Source organism: Vipera ursinii (genome assembly GCF_947247035.1).
Source record: "Vipera ursinii genome assembly, chromosome: 1".
In the NCBI taxonomy this organism is placed as follows: Eukaryota; Metazoa; Chordata; class Lepidosauria; order Squamata; family Viperidae; genus Vipera; species Vipera ursinii.
This window is the reverse complement of record NC_139512.1, coordinates 252,110,937-252,137,600: the sequence shown is the minus strand read 5'-3', so window position 1 is coordinate 252,137,600 and position 26,664 is coordinate 252,110,937. Positions and strand designations below refer to the sequence as shown.

At 39.0% G+C, this 26,664-nt stretch overlaps 1 protein-coding gene across 2 annotated transcripts; it reads left to right on the top strand.

Annotated features, from left to right (window-relative positions):
• The first annotated feature begins 232 nt into the window (after positions 1 to 232).
• On the top strand, positions 233 to 22,015 carry BEND3 (BEN domain containing 3). 2 transcript variants are annotated; one of them, XM_083379634.1, is made up of 4 exons: positions 233 to 632; positions 8,697 to 8,750; positions 11,423 to 11,634; positions 18,335 to 22,015. In XM_083379634.1, the coding sequence occupies exons 1-4, from the start codon at positions 320 to 322 to the stop codon at positions 20,543 to 20,545; spliced, it is 2,790 nt and encodes a 929-aa protein (XP_083235760.1). In that variant the 5' UTR covers positions 233 to 319; the 3' UTR covers positions 20,546 to 22,015. The 2 variants fall into 2 exon arrangements, with proteins under 2 accessions (XP_083235760.1, XP_083235761.1); XM_083379635.1 differs by lacking the exon at positions 233 to 632.
• The last annotated feature ends 4,649 nt before the right edge of the window (positions 22,016 to 26,664 follow it).

Here is a 26,664-nt window from a genome sequence, read left to right as displayed (position 1 = left end):
GGGAAAGGCGGGAGCGGAGAGGGAAGAGCGTGGAAGCGCGTCCCTAACGGCTTTTATCCACCAGCTCATAACCACGGGGACGTGGGCGGGGCTCAAAAGTGCACGCGGGAGGGAGGGTGTTCCGTGCATGCGTGTGGAACCGAAGAGGGCACTGAATTCTTTTTTTCTCGAGCACGCGCGCGCGCGGCGGCGGCGGCAATGCCTGGACTTCGTCAGCCAGCCCGCCCCCCCCTCCCCTTCCCCTCCCTTCCCTCCCCTGCACATTCTGTGTCCCGGGTGGCCGCAGCAGTTCCTCGGGGCCCAGTGTCCTTGTGCGGAAATGACACACGGTCCCGTCACGTCACGCGAGAGCGGAGCGCGCGGACCCTCTCGCACGCAAGATACACGCGCGCACTCACACACTCTTTCTCCCCACACACACACACACACACGCGCACACACAAAGCGCCAAGGGGGAGGGAAAGCCGGGGGGGGGGAGGAGAGAACCAGACACGGCCGTTCTTTTTTTTCTTTCTTTTTTTCCTTTTCAGAAAAACCAAACCAAACACAAACCCACCCGAGACCGAGAAGCCAGGTGTCCCCACCCTCCTTTTTTTTTTCTTTTTTTTCCACAGTGCCTAAGACGGAGCCAGGTAAGCCCCCCCATTCCCTCTCCCAACTTTCTCGGCTCGGGCCCCGAGGCGGCCACCGCGCCTTATTCATTTGCGGCGAGCTGTCGGGACGACTCGCTCCGCGGGTCGGAGAGAGAGGCGCGTCGGGGCGGTCTTGCCCTGCTGCCTGGCGCAGAGAGGCTGGGGGAGCCATGGCTGAGCTCTCCGACCGGCGTGGCCGAGCAGCCCGGGCGACACCACCGCCGCCGGTCAGCGGGAGGGAGGGCGGGCGGAAGGAAAGGCTAGTTTTTTTCCCCTCCTCTCGCTTGGCTTCCAGCTGCCCACAGAGGGGGCTACGGCGGAATGGCGGGGGAGCGGGAGGGGGAAAAGCCTTGTGGCAGCTGCCGCAGCGACGGGGAAGGAGAGGCGCCGCTTGCTAGGAGGGCTGGTTTGAAAAGGCGCTTCAGCGGGCGGGGAGCGAGCGAGCGAGCCAGCCCGGCCGTGGCCCCGGTCCGCCGCCTCTCTCCAGTCGCTTCAAGTCCCACCTCCGCCGTTCCCGTTGCCTAGAAACTCCTCCCCGGCTGGCAACGGGAATCCTCTTTTTTGCCATCGCTCGCGGGGCCTGGGGTTGGGGTTGGCACCGGGGCTGCTTCTGCTGACCGCAGCGCTGTCGCCGATTTTAAGTTTTTAAAAGTTTCTCTCCTTGCCGGTCCCAAGTTGCGAGGGAGAGGGAAATAAGTCCCCCTCGTCGTCGGCCATTTGGTATGGGCGGGGGGCGGGGGGGGGAGGGAGGGAGGGAGGGAAGAATAGCCACGTGACCCGAATTGCTGTCTCGCAATCGTGTTAAGGGAGCGGGTGCTGAATCGTCTTCGCGCCCCTGGCTTAGTTTTATTTTTTATTTTAATCCCATTTTTATCCCCGCCCTTCTCCTCCGAAGACTCAGGGTGGCTTGCAATCTAAAGCACAAATCGATGTGCTTAGCAATAGCCTTCATTCTATGCATATGCCTGCTTATTAGGGCTTTCGCCCCCCCCCCCAGCGGCATTTTTACAAAGTCAGCTTATTGCCCCCAACAATCTGGGTCCTCATTTTACCTACCTCGGAAGGCTGAGTCAACCTTGAGCCTGGTGGGACTCGAACCTGCACTAATTGCAGGCAGCTGGTGTTACTTAAAGAGGCATTAGCCCACTGCTCCACCAAGGCTCCTAGTTTAGTTTATCTTACTGGGCCATTTCCTAACCTAGATGGTTCTTTCGGGATTAGTGCTGGGTTTAGTCACCATGGTCGATTTGGCCACAGACAGAAGAAGAAGAAGAAGCGTAGAGAGCCTAGCCAGGTAGACATGGAGCTCAGAGGAGCAAGCAGAGGCATGACTTGGAGGCTAACTTTTATGACAAATGGGCCTGTTCTATCCAATAACGGAGAACCTGCTGAAAGGATACAGCAGATGGTGCTGCTGGCAAAAATAGGGACTTGGGAGGGAGGGTTGGAAGCAGTGGGGTCAATTTGAGATGCTGCTGACTCCAGAGCAGGGCTTTTCAACTTTTTCACCCATTGTACCGCTTTTAGGATATGGCAACATCCGAGTACCACCAGTCGCCTAGCAGTGTGTCAAAAACGTGATGACCCACCCCCCCCAAAAAGGAAAAAAAGTGATGAAGTACAGGTAGTCCTCAACTTACAACAGTTCACTTAGTGACTGAAGTTACAATGGCACTGAAAAAAGTGCCCCCCAAGCCACAGCCGAGCAAGACACCTGCCTGCCTGCCTGCCCACCCAGTGGCGCTCTTCCTCCTGTCCGAGGTTTTCATTATTGTGAGCATTTCTGTTGAGGATTCGCAACTGGGGTGGGGTGGGGGTGTTTGGTTTTTATCCCCCCCCCATCTGCTGGGTGGTTGCAGCAGGTTTTGGTGACTTCGCATGACCCTGGAACCGTCATATATATGAACCAGTTGCCAAGCATCTGAATGTAAATCACAAGGCCCTGGAGATGCTGCAACATTCCAGCTGATCGGTGCTGCTTCTGGGCTCAGCAGAAGCACCAGGATTAGCACAGAGCTCCAGCTGGAGCCTGGCACTGATCCTAGCGCTTCCGCTGAGCCCTGACAGCCCTGCAGCTCCAGCCATCTCTCGCTCAGGCTTGTGCGGTGCTGCCACCGGTTCAGCTCATTCCCCTTCCCCACTACCACTTTTCTAGGATGGTCGCGTACCACCTGCCAGGTGCCAATATACCACAGGTGGTACCCGTACCACTGGTTGAAAAGCCCTGCTCCAGAGAACAGAAAAATGAATGAACAAGCTTAGTTGGTGACCCATAGCCTCCAAGTTGCTGAAGCATCTGTGCATTGTCTTGAGGGCAGAACAGAGTAATGAGGGTTGAGTATCCTGTACCCACTTTCAGATGCCACACTTCATGTGGCACATAGGCAAACAATTTGCCCCTTTAGTTAATTGCCCCTAATCAGTCTTGCTGTTCTGAATTCTTTTTACTATCGGCTCAACAGGTGCAAGCTTTTTAGCTGTGGCTGAGATTAGATTTACATGACAAGATGAAGAAAAGAGTTGTTGCTTGAGGCTTCCCAAGAGGGATCTTCATTAGCTTTTCCAAGGAGTAGGACACATTTTAATTCCTTAGGAAGCCATAAAAATTTCATATGGCAAAAAAAGTATCTTCATTTGCTTGCTTTTGTTGTGCAGGGATAGACTAAGCAAGTGAATGTGACTCCTTGCAATTGCCATTTCATTTGGTGATCAGATAGGCACACAGTAGCTATCATTATCACTAGTGGAGAGAATGATGTTTTTAATTCTGTGGGCTACACACCTAAGAGACTCAAGCTACTTGGGAATTCCTTTATTGTAGCAGCTAATGTTCATAAGCATCCCCTATTCAGGTAAATGCCAGTGGTATGGTAACTGGAGTGGCAGGGCAAGTAATACCTAAGACAGTTGGGTTTTTCCTTCTTGTCCTCTCATACTTTATTATTTATACTTATCTTTATTATTCTAAAAGTAAGTTATAGTTCTGTAGTAGTAGTATATTGTAGCAACAGTGACAGTATAAGAATATAGAAGAGATTTTGGGTAATGCAAACTGGCTAATGATAGGCTTCTTTATAAATGACAGCATCTATATCAGCATCTATATCAATGTAAGCATAAATAGGATTGCAGGCATAATTGCTTGCTGTACAAGTTTATCAAAGAGTTTTAGCAATTTATAATATTTTTGTTGTTAGTTGCGAAGTCGTGTCCTATCCATCGCGACCCCATGGACAACATTCCTACAGGCCTTCCTGTCCTCTACCATCTTCTGGAGTTCCTTTAAGCTCACGCCTACTGCTTCAGTAACTCTGAAATGGTTGTACTCTTTGAATTCACATGTTTTTAAAGTGATGTTTCTATGGAAGATAGGGTAATTGGCTATGGTTTGTTGGAAATGGGCAACTGAAATTTTTGAACATATATTCTAATATGTTCATTAATGAAATAATGTATAACAATAAAAGAGGATAAACCCACCCAAAGTGTAGCTGTCTCCTATATTCTGCTATGTTGTTGTTAGTTGCGAAGTCGTGTCCGACCCATCATGACCCCATGGACAACATTCCTCCAGGCCTTCCTGTCCTCTACCATCTTCTGGAGTCCATTTAAGCTCACGCCTACTGCTTCAGTGACCCCATCCAGCCACCTCATTCTCTGTCGTCCCCTTCTTCTCTTGCCCTCAATCTTTCCCAGCATTAGGCTCTTCTCCAGTGAGTCCTTCCTTCTCATTAGGTGGCCAAAGTATTTGAGTTTCAACTTCAGGATCTGGCCTTCTAAAGAGCAGTCAGGGTTGATCTCCTCTAGGACTGACCACTTTGATCGCCTTACAGTCCAAGGGACTCGCAGGAGTCTTCTCCAGCACCATAGTTCAAAGGCCTCAATTCTTTGGCGCTCAGCCTTTCTTATGGTCCAACTTTCACAGCCATATATTGCAACTGGGAAGACCGTAGCCTTGACTATACGCACTTTTGTTGACAGGGTGATGTCTCTGCTTTTTAGTGTGCTGTCTGGATTTGTCATGGCTTTCCGCCCAAGGAGCAAGTGTCTTTTAATTTCTTGGCTACAGTCCCCATCTGCAGTGATCTTGGAGCCCAGGAAAATAAAATCTGTCACTACCTCCATTTCTTCCCCATCTATTTGCCAGGAATTGAGAGGGCCGGATACCATGATCTTGGTTAATGTTAAGTTTCAACCCAACTTTTGCACTCTCCTTCTTCACCCGCAACAAGAGGCTCTTTAGTTCTTCTTCACTTTCTGCCATTAGAGTGGTATCATCTGCATAACTTATGTTGTTGATATTTCTCCTGGCAATCTTAATTCCAACTTTCGATTCATCTAGCCCTGCCTTTCTCATGATGTGCTCTGCATATAAGTTAAACAGGCAGGGCGACAGTATACAGCCTTGCCGGACTCCTTTCCCAATTTTGAACCAATCAGTGGTTCCGTGTCCAGTTCTCACTGTTGCCGAGTACTACTTGTATAAATATGTTTATTTTTATTTATTTTATTAGATTTATATACTGCCCTTTCCCGAAGGACTCAGGGCAGTTTACAGGGTATTTAAAACCAAACCAATACAAAAGTTAAAAACAATTAAAAAAAGATTACATTATCCCTAAAAAATAAAAAAAACCAGTTAAAAATTCTCAGCCTGGGCCAGAGAGCTCAAAGAGCCAGGTCTTCAGGTCCCGGCGGAATGAACAAAGGTCAGGGGCAGTCCTAAGCTCCACGGGCAGCTGGTTCCAGAGGGCAGGCGCACCCACAGAGAAGGCCCTCCCCCTGGGTGTCATCCGCCGGCAGTCCTTTACCGGCGGCACCCTGAGAAGACCCTCCCTGTGTGAGCGCACTGGACGAAGGGAACTTGATGCCGGCAGCAGGTGTTCCCTCAGATATCCCGGACCCAAGCCATTTAGGGCTTTATAGGTCATCACCAGCACCTTGAATCTCACCCGGAGGGCAACCGGAAGCCAATGCAGCTCGCGGAGTAGAGGTGTTACATGGGAGTATGTTGCTATCTATGATAACTTTCATGGACTTTTGTTGGCTTACAACCATTTGTTTAGTGACTGAAGTTACAAAGGCACTGAAAAATTGACTTATGACTGTTTTTCACATGACTGCTCCAGCATCTCCATGGTCACATGATCAAAATTCAGATGCTTGGGAACTACAGTAGCTCATATTTATGATGGTTCCAGTGCCCCAGGGTCATGTGTTGACCTCTTGCGACATTCTAATAAGCAAAGTCAATGGGAAGCCAAATTCACTTTACAACCATTTTGCTAACTTAACAGATGCAGTTATTCCCTTAACAACAGTGGCAACAAAGGTCGCAAAATGAGGCAAAAATCACATAACTCTCTCATTTAGCAACATAAATTTTAGGGTCAATTATCATAAATCAAGGATTACCTGTAATAGCCTTGATCAAATAAACCAACTTTATATATTTTTTTCTAGTAAATCATACTCTAGTCTGCTCAAATGACCTAGAATTTGATTTCTTTTCATTTTTCTTTGTCCCTTTTCACAAAATTCTTCAAAACTTTAACAAGCCTCTTTTGTAAATCCAGTATAGGAAAATTATCCAGGCCAGTCTTTTGGGTGTGTGTGTGTGTGTGTGTGTGTGTGTGTGTGTGTAAGTGTGTGTAAAGACATCCGCTGATTTCTTTTGTGTATCTAATATAATATATTTTTCCATGTCACTGTGATAGCTGTTATATTAAAATCCACTTTAAACTTAGTCTTGATCTTGTCAAGTAGAACTTGTTCCTCTTCCATAACATCTTTTAGACACAGTCTATCTATAGATGCAGACACTATTAAAATTAACTTTTGGGTCACTTGTTTAAAAATATCCTTCAGTATGTCCAGTCTTAAGATATTTTGCTTCATTCTGTAACTGTAAGTTGAATTTAAGTGTTCTTCTCCTTTAATTGTAATCTTTAGATCTTTCTAGTTCCCTCTAGTGTTCAATTTTTAAAGCCTTACTTTATTACAGGTAGTCCTTGACTTATGACAGTAATTGAGCCTGAATTACTGTCATAAGTAATTGTAGTCATAAATCTAGACACTCCCATAATCAGAAGTAATTTTCCATCATTTTTTGCAGCTGTTAAGCAAACACTTTGGTTGTTAAGTGAATGCTTTAGTTGTTAAGCAAACACTACATTTGTTAAGCATGCCCATTCATGGGCATTTTTTGCCAGAACCCTGCAAAAATCCATCATGAATCACAGCCACATGATTGGAATACTGTGACTGGTCATAAAGTTGACTGGCTGACATGTAGTCATTTGATGGTAGGGGATTAGCATGATCTTAATGGACCAAAAAGCACCCATTCCATGGCCGCCATAACTTCAAATGGTCATAATATGACCCATCACTAAGTGAGGATTACTATATGTTTTTTTTAAAATTCAAAGGAAAAGAATGTTTCCATAGGAAGTATTTTTCATAATTAATTCCAAAATATTATTTCAAGTTGATCTGGTTCCTTATTCATTTGTAACTTTCTAAAATCATAGTTTTAATTACCATTTTGCTGTTTTGTACATTGGTGCTATAATCAATGTACCTAAAATCTCCCTTCAAGACCATTCAACTGAATAGGTGAAATTGAAGAATAAAAATGGACTGGAACAGTGTATGTGTGTGTAGACCAGGAGGGAAAACACAGATTCTTTGTGCACACCATACACTTTTCTTTCTCATGAATGGAAGCCTGATCACCTAAATAAAGCTTGAGAAAGACAAGGAATCATTCATGAATGAACCTAACTTTTTTTTTAAAAAATAATTATTTTGTAGAGGAAAACAGTTGAGAGTTCTGAAAAATTGGTTTAACAGCCAAATGGGTGTGCATTTAGATAAACTACCTGGTCTATATTATGTCACATAGGACTCTGTTTTAGCCTATTTCCATTAACAGATGTCAAATCCTGGTGCCATTTCAACTGACTGTTCCCCTCTATTGGAATAAATTTGGAAAATGCTTATTTAGTGTCAAAGCAATGACAAATATGTATACCTTCATACACAATAAGCTCATAGTCATTGAATAGGCAAAGACTTCCCATTGATTATTTGATATCAGACATATGATTTTCCTTACTAGGAAAAAAGAAGGGGATATTTGCAACTGTTTCCCTCACTGTTTATTTAAAACACACATAAAGGGATGTTATTTTATATTGTAATAAAGGAAAAAGAATGCACTTAAAGCAGTTCCAGAAAATTGGAAGGTGCCTAGCCACAGACTATTTCTATTGCACACTTGTTTTGTTTCTTTCTGATATTGAAAAAAAATTATCTCAATAGGTAGGATCCATAGGATGGCAGCCTAAGTAATTAGAATGCACATAAGATCATTCTTTTTCTGACAATGAACTAATTGTTGCAAAGGAATTTAATAGATCAAATTTATCCCTAAGATTTCCAATCCAATGTTAGTTTCTTGAATGCAGAATTCTTTTTATGGAAATAATTGCTGCAAATCTCCTTTGTCTTTATTTAAAAGCTACTCTAAAAAGCTTGATACTCTTGTAATGAAATGAGAAGTAGGACAGGAAAAAAGAGAGAAGATATCTTCCCCCCACCCCACTAACTTCTATTGTGGAAAATTGATTTAACTGAAATGACTTTAATGGAAGAAGTCTCATTCACAGGAAGACTGAGTTGGATCCAAGTCTGTCATGAATACATATATAATTAATGTATTTTCCTTAGATTAGGATGATCTGTGTTGCTAGTCTCTTAAAGAACCAACATGCTTGTTTCATACAGCTTTGATGAAATCTGATACTATTGTAATTCTTTACATTCTTAATAATATTAATTCATGACTCAGCCAATATATTTTATGCTAGTCTACCAAACAACAGAAGTAAATGTTGCCCTTGTATAAAATTACAATATATGCATTGTTGCCTAAAACTTAAGTATGGCCTACAACTTGATGTACATATTACCTATGCACCAGAAATGCTACATTTGGGTCATGGATTATATTGTGCTTATGTTTCATCTTCTATTTTTTTTCTTGTTCTAATAATGTAGAGGAACAGAATATGAATTCAGCTGAATTGTTTGATGATGAAGATAATACTGACGGTACTGCTTTTTAAATATATTTTATTATCAAATTATAATATTTATGTATCCAAAGCCAATATTTATTTCGATATAAGTATTGTAACAAATGAATTGGGCATTTTAATGTATAAATGTTATTTTTTGACTCCTATTAATGTTTTTTATTTTTCTAACATATTTTGTACATTTTGTACCTTTTTCTAACATATTTTGTACATGGAGATTTTATGCATGTTCAGTTCTAAATAAAATAGATGATAACCAAATACTTTTATTGTGGGAAAGTATTGGCAAAATTATGATTGGAAGGTTAATTGGTTCCTTGGCAAAATCTTGATCATTCTAATCTCCCATATTAGCAATATGAAATATGCCTGATGGCAAATGTAAAAAATGTTTTCCATCTGAGTGTCAAAGTGAGTCCAGACAAGCGTTTGTGGAAGGTCATGACCCCACATAGGTAAAACCATATTTCAGATGGCAACACCATCTTACTATAGACATATAACTTCTAGCATACATTTATAAGCAAGAAACTGAATTCATAATTAGTATTTGCATATTCATTTTAATCTTGGTCATAGGAAAGTGATTTAAAGCCTGATTGTAGCTGGTGTGGGAGTAGTTTTAGAGGAAGCTTGCAATTTTTGAAGTTGAAATGTTAGATTTTTTTTCCTTTTCCACCAGTGATCCCTGCCTTTTCCATTATTATTAGCACAATATATTGAATATGGATGGGAGCTCCCTGAAGCTGGGGAGGGGGCAGTCAGGGCCTAGAGGAAAGGATAGGGTTTGAAAAGAAGGAATAGGCCTCCTAGTTGTTTTTCAGACAAGTTGAGGCTATATAGTATACCATAATTAATTCATAGCCTTCTCTATAGTATGGGATCTGCATGAAATTGAAAATACTATATATTTTGTTTCAAACTTGGAACTAAATTCACATTCCAGACGTTCTACTAAAACATTTTGGATGCACTCATTTTTTTTGGCAAAAAATCAAACATTTTTTGGCAAAAATCAGACATTTTTATTGTTTCAGGCTTCAGATGAAGCAAACCCTGGAGGTCCAAGATCCGAATGTGATTATGCAGGCTGGTAGGGCAAGGCTAGTGGATGTGACTCCTCCTGGAATGGGACAACTCATTGTCAGATTGCCACTGCCAAGTTGCCTCTGCCAACTCACTGCTGCCAAATATCCACAGGACAACTCAACATGGTCAGTTCACCACAGGCACAACTTGCCACAGGTGGCCGGAGAGCCAGGCAAATGAGTGAGTGGGTGGGCAGAGCACATAGTGGCAGTGGCGGCCAGGAGCTTCCCACTGGAGGGAGAGCCAGGCAAGCGAGCAGGTAGGCGAAACGCAGAGCTGTGGAAGACAAGGATTTCCCATTTTCACACCCTCACCACTGCTGCTACTGCTGTTGCTGCTGCTGCCACTGCCATTCCAAGCTCCTAGCTGTTTGGATTTTAGGCTGTTTGGAGGTGGCTGGGACAGGTGGGGAGGCAACGGCCAGGTGCATCCCATTTTTATACACCCCACTGCTGCTGCCATGCCAGGCTCTGAGCTGTTTGGAGTTTGGGTTGTTCAGCAGTGGTGGTGATGTTTGGACCATTCAGGTGTGGCTGCGGTGGGTGGAGTGAGCAGTGGGGAGGTGGTGGCAGCCAGGCATCCTATTTTCACACACACACACACACACCCCACCGCCACTGCACTGGCCTAAACTCTGAACGGCCTGGAGCTCAGTGCAGTGGTGGCAGAGGTGTTTGAAAATGGGAAGACACTGTTGCTCTGCACACCTGCCTGCGTGCCTGGCTCTCCCCCTGGTCACCTGTGCCAAGTTGTCCCCATACAGATGATTTGGAGCGCTTTTGCAAGGAAGAGCAGACAAAGATCCCAAAGGCAAGATGTGCCATGCCGATAGGCTACTACCCAAAAGACTGAATGCTGTCATAAAATCAAAAGATGCTTTAAAGTATTAGTTGAAGGGAGTACACACCTGTGCAACCACATTATTTTAAGGGTTTTTATTTTTATTCCCGCCCCTAAAATATTTCAGTTTGTCTTTCAATTGTATAGTACAGCTTACATAAAACAGCTGAACTTTTATATGGGCTTGATCAGAATAACTTTAATTGATGGCAGGTGTGTACTGACTACTATTTGCCATCAGTCTGCATGTGATGGGCTAATTCTGAACACAGCAACATCCCTACTTATAAGAGGATGTGCACACTTGTGCAAATATGTTATTGCACATTTTTATTATTTCCCCTGAAAAAAAAGATTTCAGATTGTTTTTCAGTCGAATTGTACAGCTTATATGTTACATTAGGGAAAAAATTCTGAAGTTATTTATCTTGGTCTGGTTATTTTGCATCTTAAAAATCTGGCATTTTAACCAGGGTGTGTAGACTTTTTATATCCAGTGCATGTATGAGTGTATACAATATTTTCATGCTATTCTCTTCAGGATAAGCAACATAATACAAAATGCAGAAAAGCCAAAAAAAATTAAAGGCAAAAAAGCAAAGACATGGAAATCTAAGTAAGCTGATCTTACCCCAACACCATCCATTATATTTTCTTATATCCACTATATAGCATATGAAAACATGGGCCTGGAATCAGTAGCTTATGAATTTCCTATCTGTGATACCTTTGTTACTCTTTTTCTTTAAATTATAGGTATTAAAAATAATATGAAAGGAGAAACTGATAAAGAAGATGAAGCACTAGACTGCTCTGTGATTTCAAGACCTGAAAAAAATTCACTGGATGGTTTAATAACTTGCCTACAAGACATCAACAAGCGAAAACGAACCTCATTTTGCTTTGATGGTTCAGGGAACCACAAAGAAATTGTGCCAAGTGTGAAAAAAAGAGGCATTACACAAGAGGTAACTTTTTACATAGAGCTATTTAGAGCATCTTAAATTTACTGTTTTATCCTTCTGGGATTATTGATAAATATACATTTAAATCAACAGTGAAATATATTTGTCCAGATTGAAATAATTTTTGGTGTGAAGTTCAGATCTTGCATTATGGAAGTAACGTATAAATAGTATATTCAAAAGTTCAAACGACAAGATTCAAAACAGAGATTTTAAACTATTATTAGATAACATTTATTTACATGAAGTGTACTATATTAAAGCAGATTTTGTATATTCAAACCAGTAATTTATTTAAAATGTCAGTTTCTTCATATTTTTGTCATTAGAATCCTTACTGATTAATTTAGGCATTCTAGATTTCATCTAAAATAGTGTATCTTTTAACATTTGTACTAACAAAACTAACAGATGCATTTTGGTTAAGTGCAACAATAATATTAGAGATGTTTCATAGGTGAAAGCTTAGGCTTAGTTTCTGAAAGGAAAAACATATTATGTTATGTGTATGTTACGCTACATTAATTATGTTACATTACATGACCTTACATTATGTTTTAAATTTGCTCCAAGAGGAATCTTTCATAAATAAAGTTCTGACAATGATTTTCATCAGTCTCCTTTTCCTCTTGCAGCTTTGTGTTCTTGAAAAAATTATTTAGATTAATTCTGAGACTTAGAATTCCCTGATAGTATCACATCCAAGAACTAAATAATAGTGATGATGATGATGATGATGAAAGGGACCTTGGAGGTCATCTAGTCCAGCCCCCTACTCTGGCAGGAAACCCCATACCATTTCAGACAAATGGCTGTCTGGTCTCTTCTTAAAGACTTCCAATGTTGGAGCATTCACAGATTCTGGAGGCAGGTTGTTCCACTGATTAATTGTTCTAACTGTCAGGAAATTTTTCCTTAGTTCTAGGTTGCTTCTCTCTTTGGATGGTTTCCATCCGTTGTTTCTTGTCCTGCCTTCAAGCGCTTTGGAGAATAGCTTGACTCCCTCTTCTTTGTGGTGGCCTCTGAGATATTGGAACACTGCTATCATGTCACCCCTCATCTTTCTCTTCTTTAAACTAGATATACCCAATTCCAGCAACCGTTCCTTATATGTTTCAGCCTCCAGTCCCCTAATCATCTTTGTTGCTCTTCTCTGTACTCTTTCTAGAGTCTCAACATCTTTTTTACATCGTGGTGACCAAAACTGGATGCAGTATTCCAAGTGTGGCCTTACCAAGGCATTGTAAAGTGCTATTAACACTTCACGTGATCTTGATTAAACTGCTTAGTTTTTCAGTCCAGCCAATGTCAGCCATTTACTGTCCACAGCTCAAGTTGACCAAGACTACTTTTTTTGCATTTGCCTTTTAATGCAAAACATTCAAAACAAAATCTACATAATTAAAATTTTTAAAGTAATATACCTAAAATATTTCAATATTTCCCCTTAATATTTCCCCTTTCCCCTTAATGTGCATTACTCCCATATAATTTAAAATGAAAAGCTGCACTTATATGTCTGTCTATCCATATTTTAAATAATATTTGAATAATTTGTAGCTGAGTATTCGAATTCAAGTATTGTTTGTTCATATAAATATTGTGTTTTGTAAGTAAAATGTTTCCAAAAAAGCACTTCAGATCAAAATATCACAGAAGAAATATTTCAAAAATATATGCAAAATGGCACAAATTGAAATTTTATTTACAATCTAAGACCAAACACAATAAGGTACAATTCATTACCTACAAAACAGAAATTTAAATTGCAAAAGAATCCTAATTACCTAGCTAACAATTAATAGCATGAGGAAGGAACCTGATGGTTTCTAACTGCTATAGTTATTTATAAGAATTTTGCAACCTTCTTAGAAGTTTCTGACCCGGAGAACAGTAACAACTGTCCTGGTCAGATAGCAATGAAAATTATTAACAATTGGAAGTATTAAACCTGCTGACCATTGAGTCTACAATGGGTATTTTAATAGCGCATGTGAGATAGATTGTACCTTTGAGTCTGAACACACACAAGTTCAGCTTTTTGTTGTTGCCCTAATAGATAGAACCCCAATTCAGGCCAAAGTAAGTAGTCTACTACATGGAACACATAAGATGTTACAGAAATGTATAGAGACAGACCAAGGAGGAGGATTATGCTGTAAAAGGAATGGGAGACTTCAGCTTTGTCATTTTGGATATTTAGATCCCATATCCTCTGCTTTAGTTCAGCAAGGGTTTTATCAAGTTCCAAAGCAGGTAATGCTAGTGTAAGATTGCATTATGCCAAATTGTCATTAATTTGCTTTCTTTGATTGGAAGAGAATTTATCCAGCAAGGGGAGATGAACTAAGGAAATTCTCTAGCAGCCACTATCTCAGATGACAAAATACAAAGCACAAAAATATATTTGAGTATTTATTCCATACATAATTATGGCTGAAATTAGAATAAACAGGTTTTATCAATATACAGAGTTTAAGAAAGTATCTAACATTGTTTTGTGCAACTGCTCTTCAAATATCAATCATAGCTCTTATAAAAAATTTTTTATTAAAGAGTTTTACAAAAACAATGTTTTACAATATATCCCCAAATCCCCCCCACCCCAAACCCGCCCACTTCCCCCCCCCACTTCCCAGAGCTAAATACAGGATTATAGTTATAATAACCATATTCTAAATAAAAATTATGCATAATATACAATTAACCCTGCCCTTTGGAACCAGCTGCCAGTGGAGCTGAGGACTGCCCCCTATCTCCGTTCATTCCGCCGGGGCCTGAAGACCTGGCTCTTCGAGCTCTCTGGCCCAGGCTAAGGATTAATCTTATTTTAACTGGGGTTTTATTTATGCAGGGACAAATATAATTTTTTTTAAATTTGCTTTTAACTTTTGTATTTTGGTTTTTTAATCACCCTGTAAACCGCCCTGAGTCCTTCGGGAAAGGGCGGTATATAAATGTAATAAAATAAAATAAATAAATAAATAAACCAAATTCATAATGTGCTTTAACTCCCCTTTAACATAAATACATACAAAGTACCAACACTAAGATCAATAACAATATCCCTCTAAAATCTACTCATAAGCTAAATGGAACTTTTTAGTCCCATATTTATTCTGAATATAATCTGAGCCTTGATATATATACAATCTTGGGTCAATGAAAATAAATGGGAATATTTCAGCTATTCTTTCTGGGACAATAATACTTATTTCCTTGTCTTTTTAAGATAGAATATTAAGTGCACGTTTGCCTTTGCAGTATTTGAATAAGCATTAGGTTAATAAATAAATAAGATCAGATTTTAAAGTGTGTACATTCACATATATTTTTATGTTCTGCATTTTACAATTTGATATTGATGTTGTGAGACAAAAATGTGTTGTGTACTGAATTAGTGAAGACACACAAAAAATACAAAATATTAGTATGAATTATGACTAATGGTAGATGGAGAAATTCAAGAAATAAAGTGTATCAGGTACAAATTTATATAAGCATTTTGCATTATTTTGATGTCTTCATTAATACATTATGCCCATTCGCAGCTTCTTTGACATTTCCTGTATTTCCTTTACCAGAAGTTATTTAAAAATAGATACCAATTTGGATATCATAATCATTCAGTTGTTATATCGTACATAATGGCTTAGATTTGAAGACTCATTGAAGGACTTTGTCAAAATCATTATATTGAATGGGGGATGCCAAAGGTTAAAGGAAATAAATAAAGGAAATAATTTTCTGAATTCTTACATTTATATTCTCTGTTCCAGCAGAAAACCTAGCCTTGCAGATGTTGGGTGAAACAAAGTACTCTGAAAGAGCAGATTCAAAATAAGTTACATTTTTTTCTGCTGCTGATATTAGGATCCAAGCAAATGAGTCTTATATACGGGAGGGACAGATTGTTTAAAATGAGCACTTTGGGAAACATGTTAGCATGTTTCTCCTTGAACAATTAAATAGTTCTCTAAAGAAGGCTTGATGTTGCTGCTTTGATGGCTTTTTCAATTGATTCTGCATGTATGCTAGACTGGTATAGTAGTTATGGTATTGGACTAGTTATGGTATTGGACTAGGAGATGTGAGTTCTAGTCCTCTCTTAGATGTAAAAGCCAACTGGGTGATTTTGAGTCAGGTACTCACTCTCAGCCCAACCACCTTACACAGTAGTTGTATGTAAAATTGTACATGGGAGCATTATTTATTTATTTTATTTTTATTACATTTATATCCCGCCCTTCTCCGAAGACTCAGGGTGGCTTACAAGCTTAGCAGTAGCCTTCATTATAAATCCCTTTTCTTCAAAATAAAAAGATGATGATGAAGATGACAATAATAGGTGTATTCAAGCAACATTTCCACAGGTACTGAGGAAAACCTTTGAATCAGCTGTGACAAGCCTTTCAGAGGATTGAGCGGTTTTAATGCTTCGGAGAAAAAAATGCTTTGCTTCTGTGTATATATTTTATGATGTGATTCTTTTGAATGTTTTATACAACCATAATTTATTTAGATGTATACTTTTTCCTTAAGGGACGCGGTGACTCAGTGGGTTAGGATGCTGAGCTTGTCGATCGGAAGGTCGGCAGTTTGGCGGGTCAAATCCCGAGTGCTGTGTAGCAGAGTGAGCGCCTGTTACTCGTCCCAGCTTCTGCCAACCTAGCAGTTCGAAAGCACGTAAAAATGCAAGTAGAAAAATAGGGACCACTGTGGTGGGAAGGTAACAGCGTTCCGTGCGCCTTTGGCGTCTAGTCATGCCGGCCACATGAACACGGAGACATCCTCGGACAAGCGCTGGCTCTTCGGCTTTGAAACGGAGATGAGCACCGGCCCCTAGAGTCGGAAACGACTAGCATGCATGTGCGGGGGAACCTTTACCTTTACCTATACTTTTTCCTATTATCTCACAATGCTCAGGATGACTTCCAATAATTAAATCACAATCAAGATAATATTAGAATTTTGAATATTAAAATAACCTTAAACATTGTTAAACATATAAAAGTTCTAAAAATATTTAAAGTCAAATCTATTAGGACCACTTAAATTTAACAGAGCATTTTTCCTTTGGAGAAGGTTAGGCCTAGAAAGAATGAATAGCTCAGAATTGCCAATGAGCTCGTGGGTAGCCTTAAACAGAGGTCACTTTGGCCGTAATCTTTGGCCCTAATTTTTCATACTTTGGGTTATAATAAGTCTAGAGACCACAAAGCTCATATCATTACCCTGCAGAGGGATTTATAATTAATAAGAAAGGAGGAAGGATTGAGAGGAAAGGAGAAAATTATAAGGATCAGGCTGGAAAGGAAAAGCAGATGGACTGTGATTATTAACTTGAAGCACCTGCAGTAAGCCAAGGTATCCTGTTTTGCAACCTGTAGCATATTTAGACAAATTTAAGGGAAGATAACTTAGGGCCAGGTAAGGGCTCCTTCTCCCTCCCCCAACATTGGTGAATTAGAATGTTTTGAAAATGAATTTGAAATGTAAGGACTAATGCAAATTATAGGATGGAAGTCCTTACTGAATACAGGTAGCCCTCGAGTTACAAATGTCATGGAGCCTGCCCATTCCATTCGTAACTTGAAAATTCATGGGAGTGAATCTCGTACCTTGAAGAAGATCGCTCCCTGCTCGTTAAGGCACCCGGGGCTCGTTAAGTGCACATGAGATATCTCAGGGTGGGGAACGCAATGGAGGACCTAGTGATGGAACGGGCCCCCAAGACCTCCCCAACCCAATAACATACCTCATGCTTCCCCTCCCTTCTTGCCTTCACTGGACTGACTTACCTTGAAAAGGTCTGTCTCCTCTATGCCGCGGTTCCTGCTTTTCAGGGACAGGAGAGTCGATGGAAGCTCCTGGGTGCCATAATGTCACACAGGTTTGGGTACCGATCCTCTTGCAGAGATTGGATGCCTGAACTCTTGCGCTGTTTGCGCTGCCTACCTCCTGCTCCAGATGATCTTATCAGTGACAGTCTTTTTTCTGTTGAAGATGATTGATCCTAAAAGACAGTAGTTATCTATCACTTCAATATTTTCATTGTCAGTTCTAATATTTTGTGGACATTTCATTGAATTCATAAGTATTAATGGTATTTATATCAATTTTTTTCCTTGGCCCTTATAGTTTTTGAACTACTACCTCAGATCAGCAAGTGTAAACAAGCGTGCATTTATGGACAGATATGCAAGTGTCTCCTAGATATATTTATTGGAGGAAAATTTCTTGGGAATCTGTTTTACCTGTAGCTGGCAATCCTAGGTTGACAAGATAGAGAAGCAATATTACATGGGATTTTAATATAGGCTTCTTTTGTTATTCTGTCAAGTAATTTATTTTGTTTTATATTTTGAATATCAATTTACATTCAGGATTATTTTCTGATCTAAATCGTAAGCTGTAACAAATGACTGCTAAAATAATATTCTAATGTTTGGTTAATGCTAGTTAAATTAAGATTAATTTAGTTGCACTTAGTCAATAGATATAATAATTTATGATTTAATGGCATGTTACTGACTTTTAGAGAACTAAGTTCAACTAACCTAATCTACAACTGACCTTATGACAAATTAGATTAAATCAATGCCTTGTTTAAATTCGGACAATGTATTACTTGTTCCTTAAGGACAAGTTAAGAACTTATTCAAAAGTATTATAAACTAATGACCTGTTTGTTTATTGAAAGGATCAGACCTCAAACTTGAGATGTAGAGATGGATTGCCTACTCAGGAAGATGTTGAACAGCCAAGCAAGAGCAAAAATTCCAGTCTAACATGGATTTGTGAAGAAACATTGAATAACACAGTTATGCCTTCATATAAGAAACCTCTTTATGGGATCTCTCACAAAATTACAGAGAAGAAGACTTTGCCAGGAACAGAACAGTTTACCACCTTTGAGTTATTTGAAAAGATTAATCCTAGCAGTCCCTCCAATCTTAGGACTTTGAATGAGCAGCGGAAAAGAGAATCAAGCAATATTACTGCCGAATCCGATTCAAATATCTATTCTTTAATACAAAAAATGTTTTATACACTGAATACATTAAATTCTAACATGACTCAACTGCATAGCAAAGTAGATCTGCTATCACTAGAAGTCAGTAGAATTAAGAAACATGTCAGTCCAATAGATGCTGTTGCAGAATTCAAGCCACCTCCTGAGTATCAGCTGACTGCCTCAGAACTCAAACAGATTATGGATCAAAGTACATCAGGTGGTGATCTAGCTTGCCGATTACTTGTGCAACTTTTTCCAGAACTTTTTAGTGAGGATGAATTAAGTAAGGCCTGCACCACGTGTGGTTATCTTAATAAAAAGAAACTTGAATCACTTCATCTGCAGCTCATCCGAAATTATGTGGAAGTCTGTTATCCATCTGTGAAAAATCCTGCTGTTTGGCAAGCAGAATGTTTGCCTCAGGTCAATGACTTTTTCAATAGTTTTTGGGCTCAGAGAGATATGGAAAATGGTCAATCAGATATACAATCCTCCAGTTTTTATGAGTCTGATCATATAAATGATAAGGATGATGAAGAAGTTCTACCTATTGATAGAAATACTTCTGTTGCCTCAGAATGGGTATTTGATGCCCAGGATATAAATGAATTTTTAGATGAAGCATCTTCTCCTGGAGAATTTTGTGTATTTTTGCTACACAGATTGTTTCCAGAACTCTTTGATCACAGAAAGTTGGCTGAAAGATACAGCTGTTACGGAGAGTGTGGAAAACAAGAACTTGATCCTCAGCGACTTCAGGTAATCCGCAGATACACAGAGATTTACTTTCCTGCTATGCAGGAGAGAAAGGCTTGGTTACAGCATTGTGTTCAGCGAATAAATGATGAACTGGAAAGCATGTATATGGATGACAGTGAGAATGAACAGATAAGAGATGACTGCTATGATTCTTCAAGTTTGCCTGATGATGTGTCAGTTATAAAAGTAGAAGATAATTTTGAATATGAAAGACCAGGTAGAAGATCAAAAAAGATTTGGCTTGTGCCCATAGATTTTGATAAACTTGATATCCCTTCCCCTGATTTTGATGTTCCTGTCTCAGATTATCTGTTAAGTAAGGAGCAGCTTAAGAATATATATGAAAGTAGCTTATCTATAGGTAATTTTGCTTCTCGGTTGCTAGTTCACTTATTTCCTGAATTGTTTACTCCTGAAAACTTAAGGAAGCAATACAATTGCAGTGGCTCACTAGGCAAAAAACAACTTGATCCTATTAGAATTAAATTGATTCGACACTATGTGCAAATGCTGTATCCAAGAGCGAAGAATGATAGAGTATGGACACTGGAATTCGTTGGGAAACTGGATGAAAGATGTCGTCGGAGAGATACTGAACAGAGACGCACCTACCAATTGCAGCGAAAAGTCCACGTGCCGGGACCCGAGAGGAGAGAATTCCTGACCTATGCAATAAACCCAGAACGATTTAAAGAGGAATTTGAAGGACCACCATTGCCTCCAGAAAGAAGCAACAAAGATTTTTGCAAGATACCACTTGAGGAACTTATTGTTCCTCCACCAGACTTTTCTGTGCCTTCTCTATATTTGCTGTCTGATAAAGAGGTAAGAGAGATAGTACAACAAAGTCTTTCAGTTGGTAACTTTGCTGCCAGACTCTTAGTAAGACTTTTTCCAGAGCTTTTTACTTCAGATAACCTCAGACTGCAATACAACCATTCAGGGGCTTGTAACAAAAAGCAGCTTGATCCTGTCAGACTGAGACTCATCCGCCATTATGTTGAAGCTGTTTATCCTGTTGAAAAGATGGATGAAGTTTGGCATTATGAATGTATACCAAGCATTGATGAAAGATGCAGACGTCCAAATAGAAAAAAGTGTGACATATTGAAAAAAGCCAAGAAAGCAAAAAAGTAATCATTTAAGTTTCCAAAGATGGCAACTTCAGTTATTTTGAAGTAGCTTGAGAGGTCAATTGGTTTAGCACTAGGGCAACTGATCAATACATCTTTTCTTTCATATGTGTTTACACATACAGGAAATGGGTAAGAAGTAGGAAGTGATAATCAAATGAGAGTCTCTTAAAAGCCCTACTGAAACAAATGCATATGGCGGAAAAAGATATTTTATAACTCCATTTTAGTATGCCTTTATGTAGCTTAGATTTCTTGCTGGTTTTTTTCAGTTACCACCTACCTAAACTGGATCACAAGGAACTACAAATTATTAAGAGTTGATCTAATAATATATCATCTAAATATAATATTCATCAGTGGAAATAAATTGGTGTTTAATTTTTAATTAATTTTAAATAGTAATTAACTTCTTTAAGGCCATTTTCAATAGGGACCTTTAATCTGCCATTTGGAAATTAATTTTTAAATATTTCAAAACTCCAATTTTAAAATGTTATACCTCTTTAAGAAAGAATGGAAAATCACAACGGTTTCTATGCTTATGGATACTCCTTATATCAAGTTTGAATATTAGGAAAGGAAAAATTACAAAATCAAGTTATCACTTTTTAAAAATAATTTTTCATTTTGTACTTGATTTGGTGTAAAAATTAAAATGATAATCATGGGGTTATTTAATGAGTGTTTATGTTAAGACTAGTATTGATTTAATTTTTTATTCATATAAATTATTTTATTGTTTTCTGTGTAATCTTGATGAAAGAACTGCTGGTATGCGTGGAGATTGTGAAATATAGAATCCTACTCTGTATCAGTAAAAGTGGTGCTATTACCTGTTATACTCACTACTTCAAAAAAATAATACTTGAATTGAGGAATGTGCAAAACACTTAAGTCCATATTTTTATCAGTTAAATTACTGCAGCTTTTAAACTGTTGAAAATATTAAATATACTATCTATATTTTTATTTGAATTATATACTAAACTCTATCGTATATTGATTAGTACCTTCAAATACAGTGACACCCAAATAATTTCATTATCACAAAGATTATAAACTTCTTTAATCATTGTTCGGTTGATCAAAATCATTGATTATATAGTTCCACTAAATATATGTTCAGTAAACATTAAGACATTTTTGTTTTGTTTTTTCTGAAAGGTATTACATTGTGTCAGGGCTTTGTTTTCTTTTACTTCAAGTCACGAGATTCTCAGAATAGAATAAAATCATATTCCCAAACTGACATTTCCTTGTATGTGCTGGGACTGGATTAGATCGAAATGAAGTTAACGGTATTTCAATCCCACTGAAATCAGTCGTGACGTAACAAGTTCCTGTAACTCGTTCCATGGATTTTTACCTGGCAAAAACAAGACTTCCAAATCCAACCCACTGATTTTTTTTCTGAAATGCCCATAAAGCTCTCCAGCATTTGTTTAGAACAGGGGTTGGCAACCTCAAACACTCAAAGAGCCAGTTGGACCCATTTCCCAGTGGAAAAAAAACACTGGGAGCCGCAAAACACGTGCGTGCATGGGGGGAGCTTGATTGAAGATTTTAATTAAAAAGAAATAGAGGCTGCTGTGCATCATCTCTCTCTCTTTTTCCTTCCCTTCCTCCCCCCCTCCCTCTCTCCAATCTGCTCACCTGACAAGCTGGCTTCAGGCTGTTCTCCAACAAGGTGACACACATTCTTATTGGGCTGGCTCTCCTGCCCTTGAGAGCTGCTGCTTTCTGCTGTTTCCTGCTTCCTGTGGAGAGGCAGCAAACGCAGGAGCCCCACCCAATAAGCTTGTCAGTTTGTCGGAGAACAGCGTGAGGCCACTCTTTTTTACACGGGGGGGAAGTGCAAGTGCCTCTGGGTCTCTCTGCAAATGGCGGAGGACGACAGGGAGCCACAGGAGAAGGCTGAAAGAGCCACATGCAGCTCCAGAGCCGCAGGTTGCCAACCCGTGGTTTATGGATCCTTGTCTATGGATTTGCTCTTCCCTTGAATAGTGTAAATTGCATACAAGATGATCAGCGTGTACACTTGAATGCTCTGTAGTAGAATGCTTGTTCTAGATTTATTAGATTCAATTAATAAAGGGTTTAATTGTATGCTAGGCATTATTTCTAGTGTCTTGGACATTAGAAAACATTCTGAAAATAACATGTTCTTAATCTTGATAATTTTGGGAATATGAACACAGTCCTGACCATGTTGCGGAAAAGATTATAAACTATTTGAGCTTTTGTTTGGTAAATGTCAATTTTATTCATTTTTATAGCACGAAGCCTGAATGGTAAATGAGTGAATTTTGACAAGCAGCGTTTCTTATTTTGATAATATTTTAGTGAGCTTTTCACCTTTTACGATTTACTGAGGAGCTTCTGCTTTGGTATACTCCCTACAGGTTGTCCCATTCACCGAAACGACACAGCCTTTGCTATTGAAGGATCAGAATTGCATTGTTAAGTGTTGTGAGGTGCTTTCAGTCTGGAAGCAGAAAGATGCTTTAGAGCATACAGGAACACAAGCCAGAGTACGTGCCTGCAACTCCTTAAATCACAATTATATTTTTCCTAGGATCATGCAACAGGATAGGAGGACAGCTGTATGCCATTACAGTAAAAGGCATCATTGCTTGAAGCATTTGCAGGCAGACCTACTTTTTGCAGCTGAACACTCTGAACACCATTTTGCCTTCTAATTGAAACTGCTGCACAACCCAGTTTGATGTGGCAGTGAGGTGTTGATACAATTACTGTGTGTGACACATTTCTATTTATCCATTTTTTTAACATACCTTACTTGGATCTTAATATCTACCGCATGTCACTTTAGAAAAATGGATTTTTACTGAATTAAAAATGAAGGGGTAAATGGAATTGTGAGGAGACAAATGGGATTGATTAGAACATTTCCTTTCCTAACTTTCTACCAAATTTCTCTCCACTTTTAGGTGTTGGCTTTTAAATTTGCACTGGCTTCAAGTAAAACAGGTGATAATCTTCACAAATATGATGCAAATCTGCCTCTTCTACTTGTTTCTCAACTGCCTTATGAAGGTTTCTTCTGCTGTACTGGCCGGCCACTGAGAATCCTAGCTTAGTTTAATGTGGTAGTTACCACACTACTCTTTCTTGGGTCTCAGGGCCAGGGGTGATTTCAGCTTTTTCTCTCAAATAGCTTTCCTAATATGCTATATTTGTTAGCTGAATATACCACTCTTGGGAGAGTAAAGAAGAAATGATTTATAATAAGTCAATAAACATTAATCTGAACTAAAACATATACTTTTATACAGAGGCATTCATTTTATATCCCTCAATTTAGAAATAGCAGTTTTTGTTGCTCATCTGAACCTGGCAAAAATCATGTATCAGGTTTTCAGTTCTCCTGAACTATGAAAGAGAGTCTACAGGAGGCATATGTTTTCTGAATTCCAAACAAAGCATCACTTCCATATGGTGTAAATCCACACTTTATTTCGTTTTTTGTTTTTTTGTTTTTTTCCTGCCAGGGTTGTTTTCAACCTTCCTGTAATTCCTCCCCTCCCACATATTACTGCAATAAAATAAAATGTGCTTTTGTTGTCTTATTTTTTTTAAAATCCCATTTGTATCCCGCCCTTCTCCGAAGACTCAGGGAGGCTTACAATCTAAAGCACAAATCAATGTGCTTAGCAATAGCCTTCATTCTATGTATATGCCTGCTTATTAGGGCTTTCGCCCCCCCCCCAGCGGCATTATTACAAAGTCAGCTTATTGCCCCCAACAATCTGGATACCAGTGAAACTATAACACAAAATTATTTCTGTGTTCAGTATCATTTTGGAAACATTTTAGCTTCCGATGATCAGCATATCCTTGAAGAGTGTACAAAATGTACAAAATGCATTTATACAATTTTGTATATGAAATTTATTGAGCTACTATTACCATGATTTCATTTTAATACGGTAACATGTTTTTTAATTCACAAATATACCATTATAAAATAAGAGACTCAGGGAGATATCTAACACTTCTCACTTGGAAACTTGTAAGCTTTTTTGGCTCACAAAAACTTCGATGAAAATTATTACTTTTTACATTTTTCTTTAGCATTTCTTTAGCTAGTTGGTATGCCCTCATAATTTATGAATGTAGAGTATCTCTGCATCTCTCCAATAGCTGAGCCATAGTATGGATGAAATCCAGCCAAAAACCTCCGTCAGCTGAACAAGAAACAGGGTGGTTCTAAAGGTGCCTTCATTAAAGAAAAGAAATATACTTTGCTGCAGTGAGCTAAATTAAAATCAGAGACATAACCTTTGATTCAGGGCCTCATGTCTTCTTTTTTATTGAAAAGTTTTTCAATACATTTTATCTTTAACAATCCCTCCCCCCACCCCCTACCCAACCCTTCCTAGCCCTCCCTAACCCTCCCCCCTCCCCTTCCCCCCTCCCCATCCCCGACTTCCCAGAGCTAAATACAAGGTATAAAAGTAAAAACAATCATAAACAACCATATGCTAACAACAATAAGCTATTAAGTCTATCACACTCTAGCTCGTATAAAATGACTACAAGCAATACTAATATCACATCAAAACTTATACAAATGCTAAATGAAACTTTTTGGTCCCATATTTGTTCTGGATGTAATCAATCCACTTTTTCCACTCCGTGATATAACATTGTTGCGAATGGTCTTTCAAATAAGCCGATATCTTTGCCATTTCCGCCAGGTCAGAAACTTTTAAAGTCCATTCTTCTATAGTCGGCAGTTCCTCCTTCTTCCAATATTGACCTACTAAAAGTCTTGCTGCCGTAATTAAGTTCAGCATCAACTTAGTGTCCACAACAGTAGTATCCGTAATTATGCCCAATAAAAACAATTGCGGACAAAACTTTATCCTTTGCTTAAATATCTTCTGCATATTCCACCAGATTTTAATCCAAAAACCTTTTTACACGTACATGAAAGTACGTTGCATCTTCGCCACATCTCCAACATTTAGGTTGATAGTTCGGATACATACTTGCAAGCTTTTTAGGATCTAGATGCCACCTATAAAACATTTTATAAAAGTACTCTCTTAAATTTTGAGCTTGCGTAAATTTTACGTTCCTCACCCAGATCTTTTCCCAAGTATCCATTGTGATAACTTCTTGAATATTCTGAGCCCACTTTATCATACAATCTTTAACAAGTTCTGTTTCTGAGTCAATTTCTATCAATGCATGATATATCCGTTTGATATGTGCTGGACCCTGATTTCTAATTTGCTTTACCAGATTTTCATCAGTCATTGAAAAACCAATTTTCTGATCTTCTTTCCACCTGGCCCGTAATTGACCATATTGAAACCAGGTTTGAACAATCTTCTCGTAGAAAATTATACGGCTTCAAACACCATACGTTCCTCTCCAAATTTAGGATTTCCTTATATGTAGTCACATCATGTTTGAACCCAACATTTATGTTTTCTATTGCGTGTTTCGGTATTGCCCATAAAGGTATCTTGTAATTTAACTTATGTCTATACTTTTTCCAAACTCTCAAAAAAGCATGTCTGAAAATATGCACCTTAAACACATTATCTACCTTCTTATCATACAATAAATATGCATGCCAGCCAAATAACAAGTCGTGGCCTTCAAGATTTAATAATCTCCCTTGTGTTAAACTAATCCAGTCACCTATCGCTGACAACGCAGCAGCTTCATAATATAATTTAAAATTGGGCATTTTAAGATCACCTTTCACGCATATCCTGCATAATCTTAAATTTAACTCGTGGCCTTTTCCCTGCCCATACAAATTTATTGATACCCTTTTGCCATTCCTCCAAATTTGAGTCCTTTTTAAGAATAGGTATCATTTGAAATAAGAATAAAAATTTTGGCAAAACATTCATTTTCACTGCTGCAGGGCCTCATGTCTTCTAATGAGCACTTGAGTTGCCATAAAGTCCATGGAAGCACTGCACACTGAAGTAAACAGAGTAACTCCATTTATTTCTATTTTAGAGCTTTATACTCTCATTGGATTTTCAAGTGAGAAATATATGGCCATCTCTAATTGTTATTCAGTCAAGTAGCACACTTGTTTTCCTGATATACCTGATTCAACTTTAACAGTAG

Excerpts from the sequence above, each read along its gene's own strand:
- BEND3 (XM_083379634.1), top strand. The coding sequence starts at position 320 with ATGACACACGGTCCCGTCACGTCACGCGAGAGCGGAGCGCGCGGACCC. Across the intron at positions 633-8,696 it reads AGTGCCTAAGACGGAGCCAG|AGGAACAGAATATGAATTCA; the intron begins GTAAGCCCCCCC and ends CTAATAATGTAG. Across the intron at positions 11,635-18,334 it reads AAAGAGGCATTACACAAGAG|GATCAGACCTCAAACTTGAG; the intron begins GTAACTTTTTAC and ends GTTTATTGAAAG.